General features: G+C 37.0%; 1 protein-coding gene across 1 annotated transcript; it reads left to right on the top strand.

Moving 5' to 3' along the window:
• Window positions 1–1,613: 1,613 nt before the first annotated feature.
• On the top strand, window positions 1,614–11,652 carry LOC130230530 (integral membrane protein GPR155-like). The gene is made up of 6 exons (XM_056459592.1): window positions 1,614–1,670; window positions 5,189–5,292; window positions 5,382–5,477; window positions 5,569–5,633; window positions 5,709–5,846; window positions 8,696–11,652. The coding sequence occupies exons 1-6, from the start codon at window positions 1,619–1,621 to the stop codon at window positions 8,742–8,744; spliced, it is 504 nt and encodes a 167-aa protein (XP_056315567.1). The 5' UTR covers window positions 1,614–1,618; the 3' UTR covers window positions 8,745–11,652.
• The last annotated feature ends 2,303 nt before the right edge of the window (window positions 11,653–13,955 follow it).

The following is a 13,955-nucleotide window of genomic DNA, read 5'->3' as shown; positions in this document are numbered from 1 at the left end:
TTGAAAACTTCATGGTGACCCAATTGAGTGGCGGCACGCTGTTCAAGCAGGGTAAAAGGTGGCAGAGAGCACAGCTAGTCTGAGCAAGCTAATGCACAAAAGCAACGTTTTACTGCTGCAATGCGTTTTTAAGTGACATGGTTTGGTCCATCCCCATGGCACTGTCTTCCAATGAGCGGTTGCCATGGAGGGTGGGGCCACGCCCTGTACCATCGTACTCAGGATCAGTTATTAACAGACTGCTTGTTAATTTCATGTGGTGAAATCTCTTGTAAGTTTGTAACTGTCTTATATCAAATGTTACAAGATGAATACTGTTTGTACTACTAGTTCTTCATTTACACCAATGTATTGCAAATGTCACTAGCTTTCATTTAGTACCAGACATCATACATTTCAGACACATACACAAGGTTTCATCTGCTATGATGGTTAAAAACACATTGATTAACTTGGTTGGTGACAATGGTTGCAATAAACATAGTATACGAGGAAAACTAAAGCATATTATTCAAAGATGCATCTGCCTTAGTTGTAACACTTCAAGTGAAGTTTAATTGACATGTACCGGGGAGTCATGAACAAGAGTCTCGAGAGGCAGTTAGTTAAGTTTCCTGCTGAAAACTTGTAAGGCACCATTGTTAAGTGATTAATTCATTTACCACATTTGTTTAAGGGTCTTGAACACCTGCGCACAATGTATTGGTGAAGATAGTCAAATCAATTGGCTCTCTGTTATCATGATGGTATACGCCCTTGAGCCAGGTCTAAATGACTGAGATAATGTGTGGTGCCCGCTTTTCAAACCTGATTCGAACTGGTTTTGAGTTCTGCAACATCCTTTGCAGTGAGTTCCAACAGTTGTCCTGTGGCTGTTGTCGCATCATCCAAGTGGATGCTGCACACTGGTGGTGGTATAGAGAGACAGAATGGCCATAGTTGAGATCAATAAAAAACCTATTAGTGAAATAAAAGAGAATCTTACAAGAACAGTCTGCGCTAGTATCTATTGTAGTAAATGTAGACTAGCATATTCTGAATAAGTACTAGTATCTGTCTAATAGGTACACGTGCCTAATTAATAAGTACTAGTATTTTATCAAGGTATTGTTATCTAAAGAATAAGCATTACAGTAGTTGCTAATTAGTAAGTGATAGATTTATTGAAAAAGATACTAATTGCTAAAAATAATTAAGTACTAGTAGAATGAAATAGATACGACTGTGTTTTTAGATTAAATGTTAAAGCTGCTGCAATAGAATTTGTGCATATATTCAGCTTTGGGGAAACAACGAGCAGTAGCAAAGCAGGTACTGTAACTATGGAATTATTTACCCAAAAATAAAGTTAATCAAATTTACTTTACCTTGTGTCATTCCAAACCTGCTGACCCGTATAAGTACAAAATACAGTTTAAAAATTACGTTTTTAATGTTGTTCACGTGTCTTTGGTCTTTAATTGTGCCTAAGATGAACCATGTGCCAGTTCATAGTCAGTTATTTGCTGAGTGTTTACTGCAGTTGCTTAAATCAATTACAAACGTGTAACCAATCCATTAACTTACATGAAGATGGCTTTCTGCTTTGTTGCTGACAGATGTTTGTGGCAGTGAGCCCATGCCAGACATGATAGCCGGACATCTGAATGACTCCCCAGTGCCTTCAGCAGGTGAAGGTTTTTTTTTTAAGTCATTAAAGGGATAGTTCACCCAAAAATGGAAATTTACTCACCATTTGCTCATCCTAAAGTGGTTCCAAACCTTTATGAATGGATTTTTCTGTTGAACACAAAAGATGTTTTGAATAATTTTGGAAACTGGTAACCATTGGCATCCACAATGGAGGTCAATAGCTTCCTGTTTCCAGCATTCTACAAAATAATTTATTTTTGTGGAACAGAAGAACAAGTGAAATAAAAGTAAACAGAATTAAAGTTTTTGGGTGAACCCTCCAAAGTCAGGGTGATATTAAAATATGTGTTCTGAGTTTGTCATTGTGTGTTATTAAGTGTGTATTACTAACTACCCAGACAAATTTGACTGATAATAAAAATGAAATTCTATTAAATTCTTGAATAAAAAAGATGGATGTAGCTAAAATAAGTGATCAAACTCTTTTAAAAAGTAGATAAGCTTCTTCTCTCAAATACTGTGTCAGCTGGCAGCACTGAAACCACACCCACTCACGGGAAAGCTCCTGAATGAATGCTAATGTTAACCTCTAGTAACGTTAGCTTAATTCACTTTAAACTGCAATACATGGTTGCGCGTGCTCAAATAGACAACAATGCGCATGACGGCTGCAGTGAGGTAAAACTTTCTCTTCTTCAGGGTGAGTGGCTTGTGGTTGTTTAGCAACAGCAGACACCACAAGAGTGCAAACTATTGTTCCACTATAAAAATAGAGAAAGTGATACAACTCCTATGTGTTTTGTAGATGCATTTTGGCAGATTAGGCATCCAAACAGACGTGGTTATTTTCAAAACTGCACTTTTTTCTACACGGTTTCACTGTTTTTCCAGGTGACTGAAACCTGAACTTTCTGTAAATCTGGCAAGGGTGAAGATTTCCTAAAAGTAAAGTGTGATGTGCGGACACCACAACCAGAGTTTTCGCCTCATGACATCAGCATGTGCGCTGTTTTCTCCTTCATGATTAGCCTAGGCGACTGGGTTCACACCAAATGTGAAAGATATGAATGAAGCAAATTCTGCATGTTAGCGGTAATGTTCGTGTATAGGCACGTGCTGGTATAAGATTCTGGCGGTATGAAAACCCTGGAGGCAGTCATTTCATGGTATGACAGTATTGCGATTACTGATCTGAAATATGTTCTTCTGGGTAAAAAAAAACAACTTTTTGTTCCTATTGAACACAAGATATTTTATTTTAAGAAACATTTTTAAATATTTTGGAACAATAAACATGTCAGGCTAAATAATTATATTAAATCATGGACCTGCTAGTTTATAAAACAGATTTCTTCACAACTTGAAAAGGCATTTTTGGATATCTTTCTCTATTTTGGATAAAGTAAGTAAGTAAGTCACTGCACTGTTCAGGTGCATAGCACATAGGATGCACATAGGATGTTGGTTTTATATGTGATTTATTTCTTAAATGTTTGCTGAATCAGTAGCTTTTGATGTGGAGTGTCCTTTTCTGCTGGAGATACTGATGCCTACAAAACTAAATAAAATAATTTAAAAAACATGTAAAAAAAAAACACTTACAAATTCCTTAGAATGGTATAACCGAAAATTTTGGCGGTTTTAAAACCTTGACATTCCAAACTGCAGTGCACCTTGAAAGCGGTTATCATCCCATACCTATTTACGTATTCTGCATTGTTCGATCACAGAACGGTAATCCGTCTTTGTTCTCGTGTTTGCATTGACTTGTATGCAATTTATTCGCAAAATATACTTAATTCCATGGTTGGTGTGAACTCCATCATAAATTGTCATTATCTTTTGGTTCGCGTACCCTTAACATGCATCATGCATTTTCATGTGGCTAAAAATACCCATGTACATGTCGACATGGCCTAATACGCAGTAATTATTAAAATGTTAGGAACAAGACCATGCTTGGTGGCTCCATTGCGTTCTAAGCGCCCTATCTACACCCGGTGCAATAAGGCGCAAAAATCTGTTGCTATTTCAGACCAGCGCAAGCCTAATTTTCCCGTTTTGCGCCACGTTGTTTAAATAGCAAGTCCATTTGCATCACTTTCTGGACTCATGGGTGTTCCGGTCGAGTAAAGGGGTGTTAAGGGCGCATTTGTTGGTGCTTTGCTATTTTTGAGGAACTAAAACAGACTGCACAACAGACCAGCTGAAAGCAGGTCTAAAGTCCAGAGCAGAGTACGTTAGTTATGCGCCTCTTGTACACATTGCTTAATACACACAGGATGTACAGCAATATGCAAATATCTTTACAAATGAAAAAGAATTAAAGGATTAAATATTACAAAAAATATTACTTTCTACATTAACATAAAAACCACTGCCTTCATGCCTTCTTCATCTCGGAGGGCTTTTTTCTGTTTATTCATGACAACTTGCTTTTGTATAATATTATAAGTATAAATGTTTTATTAAAACGGTACGGTACGGTTCGGGTCGGTGCGGGTCACCTTTATTAGGCTTGCGTTTCCACTACCAAGGGTCCTCTTTTGGCATGGTGTATGACAGAAAGTTTTAGTCGACGTCATTATCGCTCAAGGAAATGTCTACAATAAACAATATTGCAATATATACAATACAATAAATTTTAAAAGCACGTTAATAATCAAGCGCAGGTTATTATCCTCAGCTCAAGAAGTTTGTTATTTCAGATATAGACGCGCGGCGAACACAAGCAAGAAAGCGAAACTACTCGTGCTTTAGACTGCCTCGTAAAAAACTACGAGGCACAGGGTAGATTCTGCTCTACTCAATGGCTTTGTGGCTGTTTGTCAAGACGACGACAAGGTTTGTTTGAGTACGGATCGACCATGGCTCGTTATTATATGTATATATAATTCCACTAAAATCTCTCGCTGTGTATTTCAAACATGGCGGGTTTTTTGTTTTCATTCTGGCTTGTTGCGTAAACGAATGACGGATCTCTGTAAACCAATAGCATTCAGCTGCGCGTCTATCTCCGCCTTTTGGTACCCTTTCTCGTGTTTGGTACCCTTTCGAAAGGGTGCCTAAAAAGTGGTTCGGTACGCCTTTTGACAGTGGAAACAGCCATTAAAGAGTACCAAACCGAACCGTACCGTATCATACCACTCAGTGGAAACGGGCCAAAAGGGAATGGGAGATGAGACTCTGATTGGTTTATTCTCAAACACACCTATAACTCATTAAAAGAATAAGCACAACTCTGTTAGACCATGTGCTGTGGCGCAAACCATATTTTTCTGTCCTTAAAATAGCAAAAGTAGATTCAGACACACCCTTAATGCTTTTGCGCCACCTAGATGGCTAAAATAGAGCCCTATATATCCTCAACACAGAATTGGTGAGTAACTGTTTAACTCCACAACTCAGTACTACATACTTCAGAGTCTTTGTGATGTTTCCGTGAAATATTTCCAACATTAGAATGTGTTTTGAAAATTCGCAATTCTCTGAATTCTCTTTACCAGGATATTAAGTTTTGTTTAATTGAACATAAGAGAGTGTGTTTTTGTTGTAGGGATTGTCCTGAGTGAGGCATCAAGCTCTTCGCGTGTGCAGGAGGAGAGGCAAATTGCTCGACATGTGCTCCTCTGTCTGCTGCTCATCGTCAGCATGCTTGCTGTATGTCCACCCCACAGATAGAAATGCACACGCAGATGTTGATTTGCTGATCTCTTTTGCATTTGGGCCTGCTTATTTGTTCGTTTCAGAACCTGTCCAGCTGCCTGTGGTGGTTGTTCAGTGCTGATCCAGGACGACTTTACCTCGAGCTGCAGTTTTTCTGTGCTGTAGCCAATTATGGACAGGTGAACACCGTCTCACGAGTCTCTTTGCAGATGCATATGAAGAGCTACTGTAAAAAAGTTTAAAACAATTCTAATACTTTTTCTCCATCAGGGCTTTGTTTCCTTTGGTATTTTTGGGTTGGATGAGCACCTTATTATTCTTCCATTCAGAAAGAGGTAAATCAGTTATAAATGTAGACTTTGAAGGTGACAGTTTTGGATCGTCTCGGCAGCTGTGTTGTGTGTCTGTAGGCTGGCGGCTCTGTGTGGTTTCAGTCAGGAGGAAAACCTTGAGTCTTCGGCTGTTCCTGAGGAAATTCGACTGACCTGCACTCAGTTTGTGAGATACCACAAAGATCAGTGCGTTCAGGATATTGTTCGCAACAGAGGGTGAGAAATCAGAAAAAACAATCTTCCGATTTTCATTTTAGCTAAAGTTTTGGTGTGTTTTTTAGTTTATTTATATATACTCTAAAATACGTTGGGTTATTTATTTAACCCATTAGTTGAGTTAAAAAATATTTGGTGCTTTGTTCCCTGCTGAAAAATCCAGCTTAAACCAGCCTAGGCTGGTTGGCTGGTTTTAGCTGGTTGACCAGCCTGGTTTTAGAGGGGTTTTGGCCATTTCCAGGCTGGTTTCCAGCCATTTCCAGCCTGGTCTTAGCTGGTCAGGCTGGAAAATGACCAGCTAAATCCAGCTAAATCCAGCTTGACCAGCCTGGTTTAAGCTGGACATAGCTGGTTTTGGCTGGGCTTCCAGCCTGGCAAGGTGGTTAAGCTGGTTTTAGCTGGTCATTTCCAGGCTGACCAGCTAAGACTTGGCTGGAAATGGCTGGAAACCAGCCTGAAAGTGGCCAAAACCCCTCTAAAACCAGGCTGGTCAACCAGCTAAAACCAGCCAACCAGCCTAGGCTGGTTTAAGCTGTTTTTTCAGTAGGGTTGTGTTATTTTGAACCTTTATTGGGTTATTTATTAATACTCAATCAGTTGGGTTAAATGTTAGATGCTTTGTTGGGTTACTTTCAGCCTTTGTTGTGTTATTTATTTAAAACTCAAACAGTTGGGTTAAAAACTTTGAATTTCAACAGTCAACTGATTTAACTGACAGAATAACTGTATTAATATGCGTACGTAATGTTGTTTTTGTGTTATAAAGTTTATTTTAGCTCTAACGCAATAATATGGTTATTTATTTAATCAAATAACCTATCTGTGTCTTTTTTATATCCGTTTCACCAGCACTCTTAATTAGAGGATACAAACGCGTGCTTCATAGCCGATCTATGTACACATAAAATTGTTTTCTCTACCTCCGTGTCATTTCTAGTTTTTTTCCGGAGGAAATGATACACATAATTGAGATATTGGTGGTTAAGCCACTTTTTGGCAAAAATACCCAACAAATTTGTTCTTTTTGCAACCCAAATTGTTGGGTTAACCTTAACAACTCAATGGATTGGGTTAAAAAAACAACAACAGCAGTTAGGGTGCCAAACAACCCATCATTGGGTTACCTGTTGGGTTATTATTCAACCCAACTGTTTGAAGTGAGTAGTATTTTATTTAAATTTTAAAGTTCTTTTATTTCTTAGTTTGAAATCAAAATGTGCTTTTTCATGGTGTTTGTTTAAAGTATACGTAAACCGTAAGTTGCTGAGCCTTTATTTATCTACTTTAAGGTGCAGTATGTACGTTTGACACCCAGTGGTTGAACTAGGTATTGTATTCCTGGATCAAAACAAACAGATTGAGGACCAACAGGAGCGAGTCTGATGATCGAGCCTAAAGGCTAATTTAAATGGTGTTCTATATAAAGCAACAGCACAAGATAGAAGGAATATTTACCATATTAAAAGGAGTTTTTGCTTTAACCAGCACCTTGAATTGTTATATTAGAAACGGCTTCTATTTCTGACAATGATCACCTCAGGTACACCTCATGTGCTTTATTCAGTGTTAAATGCTAACAATGTGAGTTTGAATACATGACATTTATTGCCATACTACTGAAAGCAGCAGATAGTTCACCTCAGATCTTAAAAATAAAATAAATCATCTAAATTGAGCTTCAGAACTGTGACTCAGTGCAAACCAACACATGTCAGTGATTCAGCATCTACATTTAATAATATTAAAGAGGTTTAATATGTATTAATTAGATTATAAACCTTACCATTTCCTGAGTGAGTGCATATTCTGTGCTTCTGAATGGCTGTATTTAAATTTCTGTCGTGTTTCGTCTTGTGCAAACAGCCAAATCGCTTATCACTGCAAATCTCATCACGTAGCGTATTGTTAGGACACAGGCTTACAAAGTAACCTGCTCACCTTATGTTTACATTCATAATATTTTTATTATTTGCTTATTAATAACCTCATGTGGAACTCTGAATCTGCGTCTCATTTCGGAGTCTGCTACTGTCCACCGAAGGTCGCATTTGGGTCACGAGTGCATGCTTTGGGAGCCTTTCTGACTGAATGAATGAAATGTGCTGTTTTCCACCAAGGCAACCCTCGCTGCTGGAATATAATTGGCTAAACTGGCAGTGGGAGGGTTAAAAAAACCAAAACAAAGACAGTCGTTCCGGCACTGAAAACACATTTTCAAAGCAGAATATCTGACTTTAGCATTGTTTTTCAGATAAACAAGTATGTTCACCTAGCATTTTTCCTAAATTTCTGCAAACATATTGTGGTATTTTTATGCTTTAGAAGAGTCAAGAACTTACATACAGCACCTTTAAATGGTAAAGTAGGTAACTAATAGTAAGAGGGGCATGGTTAAGATTATTGTGGCTAAATGGTCAGACTTTTATTGAAGATTACAAAAACAAACTTTTTTGATCAGTGTCAGTGTTCAGCTTGTCTTGAACGGATTAATTGTTCACCTGTAGAATGAGAATGTGCACTAGCAAAATATAGATCGTAAATTTAGATCATAATAATAACCCTGAAGGGCGACACGTTGGCTCAGTGGTTAGCACTGTCGCCTCACAGCAAGAAGCTCGCTGGTTTGAGCCTTGGCTGGGTCAGTTGCCATTTTTGAGTGGAGTTCGCATGTTGTTCCCGCATTGTTGTTTTTGTTGAAATAGGATTAAAATAGACACACACTGTATATAGTTGTTCCTACATTAAACAACATGGGATTTGAGAAGTGAATTTGACACTCAAAAAACACACACCCCATTTACCATTTTCCTGTGTTTTTTCTCTCTTGACGGTTTCTCTCACTTTCTCAGGGGGTCTTCTGAATCTCTCGGCGGACCTGTGGGTGAATCCTTCCTTTGATTGACAGGAGTCACTGTTATTTAGGCAGTGCATTCATTGGCTTCCTCTTGTATGTGGGTGTGGCTAAAGTAAAAGTTGTGGCCTTGCTTTCAGGACACAGTCGCAGAAGAACAATGTCTTACAACACACGAGTCTTCAAACTACCTGTGATGCTGGTTCATAAAAGGATGATGTGCTCAGTGTCTCCGCATTTGTGATGTGACACAAGCCCAAGCTGGAACTAAATAGACTGAATTGTGTATCAGTATGTGTTGTACTTTTTAAATTACTATGCATGGCATGCAGAAAGCACAGACGTCTCCCTTTACTCCCATACCTGCACATTCAACAGCCTTGCTCTGTTTCAAATCTAGTGAGTTCCCTATTGAGGCAGCATTTAAAGGGTCACGAAACACCATGAGATGTTGACAGTCATATATGTGTCCCATGTTGCTAAAAACACTATTACGACACATATATTTTTACTAAAAAGTGAAAATTGGTTGTTTTTGCGTTATTTCAAGTAAATTCGGTCAGTAAATTCGGCGATTAGATCCTTTTGTTAATTTCAGCGTGTCGACTGGATGTCTGTAACGGCCGGTACAACCTGACGTCTTTGAGATTTCATCATTAATTCACGAGAAAGACTTGGTTCAAACCACTCAGCGCGCTCTATTTTGAATGAGGCGCAACTTCATTAATATGAACGATAGCTTCGAAGACTGTTTTCACATGTTACAGTGTTCAGAGAGACACCACGCGGTGTAGCCAACCATAATTAAAACATATAGAAGAAGAAGAAGAAGAATTGTTTGGAGACATGGGTCTTCAGTGTTGCGTTTATAAATGTGCCACAAGGAAGGTTTTGTTTCCATTTTCCCGGGATGAGGGCACTGTTCACGTATGGGCCCACATTTGTGGATTACAGATTCACGCTAACACGTGACAAAAATATGTTTGTAAGGAATAGTTTTTACCCGAGAGCTTTTCGCATCTGGAAATGGGGAAATCCAGAGACGCGGCTCCAGTTGGTGTCGATTGTCCTGTCTCTACAGATTTGGTAAGTGTGTGATCAGTGTTCTTTGTTTATGTTTATTCAGAGGCAAAGTTAGTTAGTAACATCACCAGTACTCTTTCAGTTTTTAAAGATGTACCTTAGTCAAAATCATTTAGTTACTAAGTTTACTGTATGCTAATATCACTACAATATTATGGGCTGAAAGATCCGCTGTAAATGCTGCACTCCAAATGTAAACATGTAAACACCTTAATTAAATTATTACCGTCGTGTTTTCGCTATGTATGATTTTAGCCGCATTTTGTGACGGTATTGTCTATACACACACGGCTGTTTGATGTTATTGTCTGCACCTACCGAGTCTCTGCATCTATCAAGAAATGCTAAGTTTTTTTTTACTCCCATTCAGTATCATCAAATTCCATTAAAACGACACTCTTCCAGCAGTTCCTCGCAACCAATATCTCGTTTGTCACGGGGGCATGCATGAAATGTTCCTGAATGAAAGTGAAAGTGCCAAACTGCAGTTAAAGCTGACAAATTAAGAATGAAACACCCAAAATTACATGAAACGCCAGAGGAAATGTGGATAGCGCGGTGATGCAATGACAATAATCGAATTAAGTCCTACAACGTAAAACGGGATCATGATAGGAACATTTAAAAAGCAGCTCATGTAAACCCCTTAATCATTTGATTAATTAATTTATTATCTAATTCAGATAAGAACAAATAATTCATTACTGACGTCCATGTAAACGTAGTCACTGTTTATCTCCCCTGCGTCTGTATTTGTGTTGCCTCTGTGAAAATCAGTGCTTGCATGTACTGAAACTCCCCTTTCCATGCAAATCCCTCCGTCTTTCGCCACTCGACACTCCCATCTAAACAAAGCCGGACTCAGCCGCTCTCCTGACTTTTTTTAAACTAAAGGTGTGAAAACATCCTGCTGAGACAGGGGGGGTTCGTGACCCTTTAAGGCATCTTAGATGACTTCTGACAAAAATGCTGTTTTGTAAGATGAGCAATCTTGTTGCGTTGCATCCTAACGGTTTAGCCCAAATTTAAGGCAGCGTCACATGCACCCTTTGAAAATGCAAATCCCACCCACTTTCTTTCTGAAAGATCTTCTTAATATGTATTTTTTTCTGAAAAGAAAATATCCCAGAATACATAAGTCAAATTTAAATTCGAGACAGTGGATGAGGTGAATTAAAAATAGTTTTATTTTGTCTCCAATTCGTATTCTGCTAATGTTAAACACATTGCATATGCTCTACCCTATTACGATTGGGGTTTCAAGGGAGCGTGGATGCTTGCTTTTATACTAAGCTGCCTTTTTAGGGCTCCATTTTGGACCGGACGAAAATACTTTTGCAGAGTTCTAAATATGCACTAATTACTAAAGTTACATTAATTAAATGTAACTACAAATGGTGAATGAAACATCCTCACAACCTGCTGTCTACACAAGTGCAGCAAAACGTCTGACTGGGATTTTAATCGTATGCTTTGTGTTACTTGTGAGCCTTGTCGTGATGATAAGACTGTATGGCCTTGTAGCAAAGCAATACAAGTCATGTTTACAAACCTAAAAATGATCACGTGTGAGGTAACTGAGACGAAATTCAGGACAATCTCTGGAATTTACAGCAGGGTCACTTCGTTTGCAGTCTACAGCACTGGTTATGTGCCCTCATGCGGTAAATCTCATCGTTTATGTACGGTCAGTTTGTTTTGCTGGTGTGAATCTCTGTAAGTAATCATATTTATGTTTCTGTGACAGTACAGCATAACTTTATATCAAGATATGTGAAAATGACATTAGAAAGCAAGAGCACTGATGAAACATGTCTTTGTTTTGTTTATTTCTGTAATGCTGTTCACACAATAAATACAATTAAATGGCAACTACATAGTTAGCTTGGTTAATTGATTTAATAATGTTTAAAAGTGAAAAACCTTGATATATATATATATATTTCAAAATCTGTCAAAAATCATTTAAATTTCAATTGATGGAACGAAGACCTCTCGTCTTTGCCCCGTATACTCACGCAGTATCTTAACATAGCTTTCTTAATCTGATTTTTTAGGGACATGACTGTATTTTAATATAGTTTTATGAAAAGCAAACTAAATCTTGTTGTTTTTATACAAGAAAGATAACATTACCGCATTGAAGAGAAAATACAATAACAAAAACTGAAATCTTTAGAATCTATACAAAGGCTCAACCATTAAGAAAATGTTTGTCATAAGCTTTAAGAAACTTTTTCTTATTAAACAAAATCTTTATTTTTATTTTTTTTATTGACTTTAATAACAAACATACAAAATTCGAACCTACACAAAAAAGACTTAACAGATTAGGTTAAATGGTATTAAAAACACATATAAAACAGTAGATGCATAAATAACACAAATACAGCAAGAGGAAAGAAGGACTTATGAATATCCGTGATATTTCCAAAATAATTACCGTATTAATCCAAGAATCACTTTTCTTGTTTTTAACCAATCTCAGAGATTTAATAAATACATCAATTTCAATTAAAAATGTGAAAAAGAAGGCTGCGGATTCAAGAATTGTTGTTTGTGAATAAAATATTTCCCATACAAAATAAAAAAGTTAATAATGTAGTTCTCTGGTATATCGGTTTTACCGGTTTTACCTTTATAGTAACAAATAATATCTTGTAGTTGAAAGGGACTTGAAGAAGCAATGTAATTACCCTATATGAGGATATAAGCTATTCCAAAAGCTTTTTGTGTTTTCATGCTGAAAGAATATGTGAATCAGGGTTTCGTCTACAGTTTTTACAAAATCAACCTCCATATACTTTGCCATAGTATTATTCACTGGGTATATTTTATGAATAGCCTTTGCTTTTTTCCAGTCTATTAAGTCAATGAAGGATGCCCAGTAAAATTTGCCCTTATAGGAAGATTATACTTTTTATTAAACTAAATATTTGTATTTATTTATTTTTATTGCACAAACCGTCAGGAACATACATACAACAACACAATATAAAAGGTGAACATAAAAGGTGACTTTTTTATCTACAGTTGAAGTCAGAATTATTAGCCCCCCTTTGAATTATTTTCTTTTTTTAATATTTCCCAAAAGATGTTGAACAGAGCAAGGAATTTTTCACAGTATGTCTGATAATATTTTTTCTTCTGGAAAAAGTCTTATTTGTTTTATTTCAGCTAGAATAAAAGCAGTTTTTAATTTTTTATGAACCATTTATGGTCAAAATTATTAGCCCCTTTAAGCTATTTTTTTCTCTCGAAAGTCTACAGAACAAACCATCCTTTTACAATAACTTGCCTAATTACCCTAACCTGCCTAGTTAACCTAATTAACCTAGTTAAGCCTTTAAACGTCACTTTAAGCTGTATAGAAGTGACTTGAAAAATATCTAGTCAAATATTATTTACTGTCATCATGGCAAAAATAAAATAAATCAGTTATTAGAAATGAGTTATTAAAACTATTATGTTTAGAAATGTGTTAAAAAAAAATCTTCTCTCCGTTAAACAGAAATTGGGAAAAAAATAAACAGGGGGGCTAATAATTCTGACTTCAACTGTACATGCTTCCCTTAGCTGCTATCTGTAAGAAGCATAATGTAAGCTACCATCATTATGCGGATGATACTTAACTTTATATGCCTATAAAAGTGGGAGAAAACTCTGCTTTACAGTCATTTTTTACCTGTTTTAACGAGATTAAGGAATGGTTGGCGGGTAATTTTTTTTACACTTGAATGAATCATAAACTGAGTTGCTATTGTTTGAACCTCCGAGTGTCTGAATCTACAATTAATCAATTAGAAAAGGTCCACAGTCACGCAAAAAGTCTTGTAGTTATTTTTGAAACTGAGTTAAAGTTTGACAAGCAAATCAATTCAGTCGTCAAAAGTGGTTTCTGTCAATTAAGAAACATCGCCAAATTAAAGCCTTTTCTGTCTTTTTAAGGAGTTGGAAACCATCATCAATGTTTTATTATGTCCAAATTGGACTACTGCAACTCTTTGTATTCAGGAGTTTCGCAGGCTTTAATTGTACGCCTGCAGCTGGTTCAAAATCCAGCTGCTAGGCTTTTAAATGGGACAAAAAAAATGTTCTAGTATCTCACCAGTTTTATCATGCCTTCACTGGCTCCCAGCCCAATGTAGGATCCAATACAAGTTATTGTTATTTGT

The sequence above is a fragment of the Danio aesculapii genome, chromosome 6 (genome assembly GCF_903798145.1).
Source record: "Danio aesculapii chromosome 6, fDanAes4.1, whole genome shotgun sequence".
Classification (NCBI taxonomy): Eukaryota; Metazoa; Chordata; class Actinopteri; order Cypriniformes; family Danionidae; genus Danio; species Danio aesculapii.
The sequence above is the reverse complement of the archived record's forward strand: the minus strand, read 5'-3'. Positions and strand labels throughout refer to the sequence as shown.

Excerpts from the sequence above, each read along its gene's own strand:
- LOC130230530 (XM_056459592.1), top strand. The coding sequence starts at position 1,619 with ATGCCAGACATGATAGCCGGACATCTGAATGACTCCCCAGTGCCTTCA. Across the intron at positions 5,478-5,568 it reads CTGTAGCCAATTATGGACAG|GGCTTTGTTTCCTTTGGTAT; the intron begins GTGAACACCGTC and ends TTTCTCCATCAG. Across the intron at positions 5,847-8,695 it reads GATATTGTTCGCAACAGAGG|GGGGTCTTCTGAATCTCTCG; the intron begins GTGAGAAATCAG and ends TCACTTTCTCAG.